The sequence below is a fragment of the Anoplophora glabripennis genome, unplaced genomic scaffold (genome assembly GCF_000390285.2).
Source record: "Anoplophora glabripennis isolate ALB-LARVAE unplaced genomic scaffold, Agla_2.0 scaffold80, whole genome shotgun sequence".
Taxonomy (NCBI): Eukaryota; Metazoa; Arthropoda; class Insecta; order Coleoptera; family Cerambycidae; genus Anoplophora; species Anoplophora glabripennis.
Window position 1 is genome coordinate 1,400,534 of NW_019416401.1, and position 10,254 is coordinate 1,410,787.

General features: G+C 34.0%; 1 protein-coding gene across 2 annotated transcripts in view; it reads right to left on the reverse strand.

Annotated features, from left to right (window-relative positions):
- Window positions 1-10,254, reverse strand: part of LOC108917563 (diuretic hormone 44) — a 57,548-nt gene that overhangs the window by 25,244 nt on the left and 22,050 nt on the right. For both annotated transcript variants that reach the window (XM_018724224.1, XM_023454429.1), the window contains one exon: window positions 6,539-6,787. In XM_018724224.1, the coding sequence (XP_018579740.1) occupies window positions 6,539-6,787 (249 nt within the window). The remainder of the gene's footprint in view (window positions 1-6,538; window positions 6,788-10,254) is intronic.

Here is a 10,254-nt window from a genome sequence, read left to right on the forward strand (position 1 = left end):
CCCTCCCGCGCTAGCCTAAGGGCCACCTTAGCAAAGCGCATCCCAGGCTGCATAGCCGCACTACCCTACCCAACCATACCACACATAAACATGACACTACCCCCGGGGTTTACACAGACGAGCCGGCGAAGCAAGAAGAGCGCCAGAAGAAAGGGCCCTAGCCGGCGGGGCCCAGCCAGGACAAAAGGAGGTCCCACAAAGCGCCTACACCGGCCGCATTTGCGGTCGGGGTAGACGACGGATGGGGCCCACCTACGAAGGCTGTCCAGGCCTACACGAGATGAGGCAGGATAAAGAGGGATAATCCCCCTCGATCCCAAATCATTGAGGCCAATTTCTAGCCATGGAATAATGGCGCGACTCTCGACAAAATTATGAGCTGATTGGTTCAAGCGGAGGGGGGGGGGGAGTATATATCTAAGTTAGGTACATGAAAGAAATATTTTTCTATGTCAACTTCTATGCCATCTAGGAGCTAAACGAAGCAACTTAGGTTAGAGGTAAGTTTAGTTAAATATGTTTATTTTGATCACAGAAAACTGTGATAGCTCCATATACAGGGCGTTTCAGTCATAATGTCATTAATTTTAAGGCAAGATAGGGGAAAATGGGTAGAATACAAATCCGCCAATAAAAAAAAATTAAAATGCATATTTACGATGAAAAAAAATATTTTCTAGTCATTATTTAAATCCCTCCTAACCGCTCCTAACGCTTGAGTGAATCGAGAGTGAATCTTGACCTACCGCAGTGTTCGGTCACTAACCTTACTTTAATACATATTCTTAAGGTTTTCACTGTTTTATAATTGAATATGAGCTTGTAGTATTACATATGTTCAAGTAGATAATTATTCAGTTTGTACGTATACCTTATTGTGTAACTTATTACTTTTCAGAGTTGTAGGGTACCTACTTATTAAAACGACTGTTACGCAAATAGTTACCTATAATACTTAATTACGGTCCGCTGTAAGCTGGCCGACTGTAAACCCCACTAACTTACATCACGCCATCTGGTGAGGCTAGTTGGCCTACTAGAATCACCACTCACCAGTAGTCAGTATATTATCTAGGACTAATAGTAATTTAGACTTAAAGAGTAACAGTAAAGTTTAAGCTGGCTCTATTATAGAGCAATATTGTATGTATAAACACAAGCATGCTGTGTAGTTTGGAACGAGCAATCCAATAAAAAAATTAATTACAGTCCACAAACTCAGTTTGATGTTTCGTTTGAAAACCCAATTGAAAACCACATCGAACAAATTAACAATGACAAATACGGCTAAAAACACTCAGTCATTCGTCCATAAGTCTTAATAAAGTTCCGTTGCACATTAATTTTGAGAGCTATTGTAAAACTGGACTTGACGACGACTAGGAAATCTGCTGTTTCGCTACAACGTTCGATAGCTGTGTACTCTTCCTTTTCGATTTTCTGTCCTTATTAGGCCTTCCGAATACTTGATCAAAATTAATGACATTATGACTGAAACACCCTGTATACGGAATATTTATATTTAAATTTGTTTAAAGGTCGAGTTGTTCTTGAAACACTCCTTTGTTTCCCAAGAGTGCAACAGTATTGAATTCGGAAATAAAATTATTAACTTTTTGACGTTTTCAGGTATCTGGTAGAGTTTTCAAACTACCTCACGTCATTCTATTATTAAAATTCCCGTGTCGACGGGCGTCCAAACATCAACAATTAAAACGGGTGCCTCGTAACGCCAACTAGAACACGTACATGTAAATGTCCTACAGCTCGCCAATTTTGTGCTTTGTTAAACGTTTCGCAGTAGAATAGCCGCTGGTAATGCCGCAATTTGGTGGTCGCGCAAAGAAATAGTTCATCTGCCTCCCAACAAAAAAAGACTATTCAGAGATATAGCCGCGTTTAATGCTGCAAATTTAGAAAAATACACTCGCTAAGGCCCTTTCTTTTTACTCTCGCCTAACGGGCGGCGATTTTTTTCCCTTCCTTTAGTGTACGACTTGCCACGCTGGCAATTCTAGCTCGATTATAAGCGCAAGGTAAGGCGTTGATGTTAAAAACGACTGATTTGCGAGAATTTATCCAGAAGAGCGATAAAGGGAGGAAAGTTTCCTTTCCATTTGTTTTAATTTTTGATGTATATTTGGCGGAGGCGGTTTCATTTAGATAGAAGTTATTATAATGCTTTGTAGAGTTGCAAGTTTGAAGTATTAGAAGGAACAAATTGCACAAGAAACACCTACATCCTTCAAACTATTAAAATTACGCTCTTTAGTAAACAGCAATAAAAAAAACGTTACTTTGAGCCTGCTGGTTTTCTCAAACGATCACTACATGGTCCTAAACTATTGGCACAGAATTAATTCTGTTAATTAATTATTATGTGCTATTGGGCTATTGTGCTATATAAAAACCGTTATAGCCCGGTCAAAATAGACATTTCAAATAACGAAAATTCCGACAGAGCTAAATTTTGGTGGAGACCTTGGGTATACCATTAGAAATAAAGTGTCATAAGTCCCCATCGATCCCATGTGTGCTAAAAAAATTATTCGGGGTCAAAAGTCAAAATTTGAGGTTTTTTGGATTTTTTTCGAAAACGGTAAGTTTTATCAAAAAAGTAGCCCAGACAAAAATTATAGATCGTAAAATTATCTCCACCAAAATTTAGCTCTGTCGGAATTTTCGTTATTTGACCACTATTTTTATAACTAATTTGACCGGACTATACTGATTGTTGCATGTTACAAAATGCACTTGAAATTCTTAGGCAATGGTGTCAAAATATTAATTTATCGTTAAATGTATCCAAGTGATATATTGTTACAGTCCGTGCGATATTTTTGTTAAGATAGAATTCCAGGAAGACCCCTGCGACACTTTCGTAGAATTAACCGCATTCGACACCCGAGGCAGAAAGACATTGGCGGCGTGGCGTTCATCGTAGCAGCTTGCAGTGCGTAGTGCGATTTGTTTGTTACGAAGGTGTGTTTTTTCGTAAGCGTATCGTCCTGTGCATTTTCAGTGTAATTTTTTGTTAAAATAAATCAATGGAGGTGAAAACAATTTAATTCCCAGTTGAAAAGTATCGTCTTTAACGTGTATAATTATTTTAATGTTCTGAAAATAACGCAGAACATTTCAAGGCACGCCCCCGGTAAATCGTTACAGTAATTCCGATAACAGAACTTTTTTGGCTTATTCTTTCCTTCGAATTCTGTCTTGTATATAAATATTGTAAGAACTGTACATTCACTAGAAAGGAAAATTCTGTCCTATTTAATTCCTACTTTTTTTTGTTATAAATAATAGACTAAACATATCCAGCTACTGGGCATTGCCTGCTGAATCTATATATAAAAAACATAAATACAATTTTTTAGTTATCTAATAAAATCATTCTGTAAGTTTTTTATGCTATTTTCGTGACAAAATGTGTAAATAACATTTTTTTTTTGGAAGCTTGTCACCTTAGAAATCTCATGCAAACCCATGGGATTTGTTGAATTATTTAGAAATCTTGCTTCTGAAAGATTTTTGAACTAGTAGCCTAGTAGCTTATAACACAAACATAAATGCATAGGGTGTAACAATGACGTAACAAACTTCAGGGTTGATTTTTCTTCTTAAAACGATTCTCAAGGACAATGATTCTTTAAAGATCTTGCGATAGTATATTCTGTAACAGGGATGAAAACGCCGATTTTTTCGTGACGGGAAATTTAAGACAAAACGAAAAAAGTATTTCGTCTATAACTGGAAATACTTATTTTTTTTTATTCATATACAGGTTGTCTTACGATGACGGACCATTAGAATATTTCAGAGACTACTTCGATTTGAAAATTTGTGCACTGGGATTTTCGGGGACGCTCTCTGTAAACAAAATAATGCCAATGTTGTAGTATTTCCTGTTATTCCTGAAGTCGATATTTACTTGCTTATTTTAAATGGAACACACTGTATATTTTTACATATTTGGATTCTACGCGTAATTTTAAGGGGACTTTTATCAAGGTTCCCTATATCTATGTATCTCTAATGGTCTTCGAGATATTATTTCAATCCCTTAAAAAAAGTTGCTTTTCGTTGGCCAGATAGATGGGGGATGCCTATCCTTTGTTACAGTTATTTTAAAAACTGTATAATTTTACACATGACGGTGAAATTTTATGACATATTGAATATTGGTTGTTTTGTTTTTAAGTTTGCTAGCAATTTCACAGCCATCCTCGCAAGAAATTGGATCACTTTATGTACTTCGTCACAAAAACCGCCGATAACAGAAATATTAAGAGAGATTGGTATAGAAAAGTGTAATAGGGATAGAGGATAAAATTTTACAACAGTTTTTGATTAAATATACGGGGTGCTCCATTTAGAAAAACCAAGTTTTGGCGATTCAAAATTAAGCAAGTTCGACAATAAATTTTCATCGCCTTGTGTAAAATTAAACAGTTTTTAAAGTAACTGTAATAAATCATAGGCATCCTCCTATCTCCCTCCCAAATATCAATACTCCAGCTTGCATGATATAAAAAGTAGGCAATTTTGAATTAGGCTATCGACAAGCAACTTTTTTTTTAAAGAATTGAAATATATCGAAGACCATTAGAGACAGATATAGGGAAGCTTGATAAAAATCCCCCTAAAATTTCGCGTAAAATCCAAATATGCATAAATATACAGGGTGTTCCATTTAAAATAAACATGTAGATGGCGACCTTAGGTATAACCAGAAGTGGGTCAACAATGGCATTATAGTAGGATCATATTCGATGCAAAGTAATAAATCATTGCCTGTCAAGGGAACCAATGAAGTACGCTTTTAAGGGTTTTACAAATTGAATAATTTCTTTATACATTATGAAGGGACGAGGGGATCAGTTCAGGTCTGGCACCCTTGTTCCTACAAAAATTCCTTTATTCTCATAAACTATTTATTTTAAATGTAATTTATTATAAATCCAATTTGTTTCCTAAATTCCACATATGTACTATATGTTACCTCTGTACGCGCCACTGTTGTTTACTTGTTTTTTAGAAGCGCTCTCTAATTGACGGAAAAGCTCGCCAGGTTAGTATTTGACGTATAACCGACCAGTTCGTACACTCGATGCACCTGGGCGACTACAGCTACTACCAGAACAGAGTGCGTATGCAGCGGTATTTCAGATTTTACATTGGATTTCATTTTAAATTTGAAATGATTTATCTTACGCCTCCTAAAAATGATGACACGAATTTCCTTTGATAAAAGACCGATAACTTTTTGCTCTACTTTGCATCGAATACGATCCTACTATAGTTTATTTAAAGAGAGCACTCTTGAAAACACCAGGGCCTAAAATTTTAAAATTCAAATCGAAGTAGTAGTATCTGAAATATTCTAATGGTTCGTCACCGTAAGACCGGTGCATAATTTTATTTAATTTAATTGAAATTTTTCTATAATACACTAATGGAAAAAAATTAAGGGGTCAAAATTTTTCAAATGGCTGTATCTTTGATAAAAATGGTCGTATTGGAGTAAAAAAAAATCAATTTGAAGCTTAGTTTTTAATTTTTGGATCTTGCAAAAAAAAATTTTCAAGTAACACATATCGCGCAATCGTAATGAATATCATGAAAAAAAATTTTTCGAAATTTTTTCGATCTTATTTTTTGCGTACGGACTTGAAAAAAAAAAAATTTCCAACTTAACCACCTTATGGATTAGATAGGTTGTTCATTTAGCTTCAACTTCTTTTTTTTTGGTCTCGATACGACCATTTCTCGGTGAGCTATCGGACTTTGAATGAAAATGGATCATTTTCTCTTTGTTCATCGATATCTCAGAAACCAATGGTTGCACAGAAAATCGACGGTGGGTTTCAGAAACTTCAATGAATTCTCTGAAAGCCCTACAGAGTTTCAATTCGATCCATCAAGCCGTTTTTTTGTTTCATACGATTGAATTTTTTAAAAAATTAAAGGATCACGTTTTTTTGCCTTTAAATGCTCATCGTAAAAAAAATGAAAAAAACATTTTTTTCCTGATTTTTTTGACATTCTTATTGCAGAAAGCGTTTGAAATTATGAGAAAAAAAAATTGAATAATTTTTTCGAAAAAAAATTTCGAAAAATCGAAAATACTCTGCTTACCGCTTTAAATAAAAAAATATGGGTAAAAATTATAGAAATATAATTAAAAAGTCAGTATTTTAATGTTAGTCAATTTTCGAAAAAAGTTATTTTATTTAGTTAGTTAAGTTAGTTAGTTAGTTAGTTAGTTAGTTAGTTAGTTAGTTAGTTAGTTAGTTAGTTAGTTAAGTTATTTTATTTATTTGATGATGAATGTCTGTTTACAAAATAAACGTGAATGCTACATTTCTAATTCAAACTGTTATGTTTCTTGAGTGTTTTTTGTAGATTTTCTGGAAAATCATAGAGGAATCGTTCAACGAAAAAAGAAAATATATTTTTTTTGTTGGTTTTAACTAGAAGAATCATCCCTGAAAATTTGTCGGTATTATACCCCTTCTAACATACACTTCCTCACCTGGTTATCGATGTCGTTGGACTCCATCTCGGTGAGCACGTAGAATCGGGGGTCGGTAACGCCGCTCCAGTCGTTGCTCGGCCGGTATTTGGCGGCCAACTTGGGCAGGAGGTAGCTGATGGTCTCTTGATCGGCGGCGACGTCCACCGGTTCCAGCTGTCTGCCGAAGTAGTTGGTGCCTTCTTCGCCTTTGACCGCGACGAGGGCCGCTGCGCACACTAGATAGACGGGCATGCGCATGATGTGGGCCTGCGAACAAAATTTTGCGAATTAGTCGTAAATCGACCAAGACGTTTTGACCTATTCATACCATAAATGCGTTTGGTTGATTTTATTTGATAAATTAGCGATTAAAAGAAGTTCAAGGTTAACGATATGAATGACGCTAAAGATGGGGCTCAGAATGGGACCGTGGGGCACAATTTATGGTGCTGAATAATAATTACACTTATTTTCATTAGGTTTGCACTCAATCACAGGCAAATTTATACACAATTAAATACTTGGATTCGAATCACGAAGATAATATACAGGGTGATTCATTAACAATTGGAAAATCGAAAGCTGAAGATACTACACGTGAAATGTTGACCATTGGCGCAAACATGCCTTACCCAAAAGTTGATAGTTTGGGAAATACAGGATGTTGAAAGTCAAAATTTTAAATCGTTTTTTTGCGATTATTCTGAAAATATGTAGGTTAGGAACTTGAAAATTTGTGAAACTATATTTTTTTAGACGGCAAATAAGACGCGCGTTGTAATTTCAGCATTGCTCATAGAGGGCGCCACTTACGACCAATTTTACCGAAAATTTAGTTAATAACTTTTTACCCTGTATGTCTAACAAGAAACATAATTCAAAACCTGAAAGAGCAATCATTTTTCCATTAATTATGTACTCTTGTTTCATTTTGGTATCTCGATCCGTTTTCGAGAAAAATCGATTTAACGAACACTATGTTTTGATAATACGAGAAATTAAAAGCGAAACAAACCAAGTGTTTCTTCGCGTTATTACAACAATTAACAATAAAACAAACGAAATTCGTAACAACGATTTAAAGTCAGTGTTCGAAGAATCCGCCGTTGACATTTACACACTTTACACAACGTTTTCTGAGAGATCTTTGAGTTTGAAACTACATATTGGGATTGCGTTTGACTTCGTTGGCAGCGATTTGTATTCTTTGCCACAACTCTTCAAACGAATACTGAAATTACTACACGCATCTTATTCGCGCCTAAAAAAATATAGTTTCACAAATTTTCAAGTTCCTAACCTACATATTTTTAGAATAATCGCAAAAAAAACGATTTAAAATTTCAACACCCTGAATTTCTGAAACTATTAACTTTAGGATAATATAAGGCATGTTTGCGCCAATGGTCACCATTTCACGTGTAGTATTTTCAGCTTTCGACTCTTCCATTGTTAATGAATTACACTGTATAAAAATACATATAGATTTTAATATTTCATTGTGGTATACTCGTATTAATATTACAAATATTTAATAAACTGTAAAAAACAATACAAAGTAATATTTAATCAAGAATTGAACAATCTATGAAATTACGATTCAACTTAAATAAACAAGATAATGCAGCACAACCTCTCCTATATTCAGGAGAATCTAATAATTGAAATAAATTTAATAAATAATCATTTGAATACTTTTGAATCATCCGTGAACAGTGAGATGATTTTAAAGAAGAGTTAAGATCATTAATAAAATTTAAGAATAAAAGTGGGTCAAGATTTGAACCATGAGGAACGCCAGAGATTGCAACATAATTTTTATATGTATGGTCATCACATTACATAAACTGCTGTTCTAATAAGTATTATTCAATTGAATTAATGCTGTTAAGATATCAGAAAACCCAATTGATTTAAGTTCAGGTATTATAAGACTGGTCAATGCGGTCAAATACTTTTTGAAAATCTTTGGGCGTTAAATGCTGAGTGAAATTAGCCAAGTTAGTAATATTTGACTATAAATCTATGTTGTTTAACAGAAATAAATCTTTTACTAGTTTTGCAAACATCAGAATACTGATTAGTGGACAAATAAGATTCAATATATAACATATAACAATAAAAACAACATTCTGTTTCAACGGCTGGTGATTGGTATAATGTTTTACGAGATTTTATTCAACTAATCAACGATCGCATTATCTCGAGCGCAGACGCAACGGTTTGTCATTGTTCATTGTAAACGAATCTTTTATATTGGTAACATTAAGATTTAGAGATTTTTAGTTAACAGTACCAGCCGTGCAATGTTGGTTGCATATACTCGGTGGTCACTGCGCTTATAATCATTTAAGAAGGCTCCGCATTAAGCAACTTTAGAATGTAAAATATTAAGAAAATATCCTACTAATCTTTGTGGTGTACTGTAAAAGCTCGTTTCATCCTTATTGGTATTTATCGCTCTTTGTATAACTTTTAAAAAGTTAGACTACACACTTGCACGTTTCCATTAAATATGCATGGCGGATCAAAAACTTTACTATATATAAAGGAGTTTTCTAACTTTGATCTTTCACGTTTTCTTAGTAGGCCATTTGAGCGAAATGAGAGTTAACGCTATTTTAGGTCCAATTATTGGAATTATTTCGTAGCGTTTTTGGGTTTCCTAGTAAGATTGCCTTGGAAATCGATTATTAGAAATATAACAAAGTCGGTTTTCTCCAACCGTCAATAAAAACTATAATATTTTGTGACTGTCAGAAGTCTCTAAGGATGACATTTTCCTTACTGAGAAAAAAAAATTGTATCTTATCAACAGAAGTATTCTCTTTTAATCCTAATAGCTAAAGTTGACACTTTTAATCCTTAGATTAAAAGTGTTAATGAAGTTTTATTTTATAAAAGTTTATTCAACAATATTTGCAATAATTTTTGTTTATCCACATAGATATTAAATACACACTTTGAACAAGTATTAAAATTAAATAAACCACTGAAACTGCTACTACCCTCATTCTTGGAGCAATTCTCAAAGCAGTCCAACAGGTTTTCATTAACAGTTATATCATTTTCAGATGTTGTGAAATCAGAAATGACAACAGTGCTTTGTCTATCATTACCACTATCAATTTTCAGTATTCTTTGCGCAATATTTTCTTTATTCAAAAGTGAAGTCTTCAATGTAGCGTTCCGCCACAGTGCTCGATCTCCATCCTTTTTGGCTTTCAAATATCACTAGAAATGAAAATTTTTCTATGCGTATGAAAAAAAAACGTGAGCTTAACTTTTAGCGGCACAATATGGGGTTTTGCCGTGCAAAATTTTGAAAATTTACAAATTTGTTTCAAAATTTGGATTGCAAAATTATTATGCAAAATCTATGACACCGATTTTGATGAAATTTGGTGTGATGATTCTACATAACATGAAGTTTTCTTGAGCCAAGTATGAAGGTCCTATACCCAATTTAAAGACCCCAAAAAAATTCCCCAAAAAGTAATGTTTTTAACCCCATTTTTGGCGATTGTTTCGATTTTTCAATAATAATCATGATTCATTCGATTTGTAACTAGTCACATTTTGTAACAAATTGTATTATAAACATTTTTTTCCTCTTCCATTTTCGCCTAAAATCAACTGTTGAAAAGATACATAATTAAATAGGAAGAAAAATATAACATTTTTCGAATTTTTTTAACATATTGTGCCGCCAAAAGTTAAGCCCACGTTTTTTT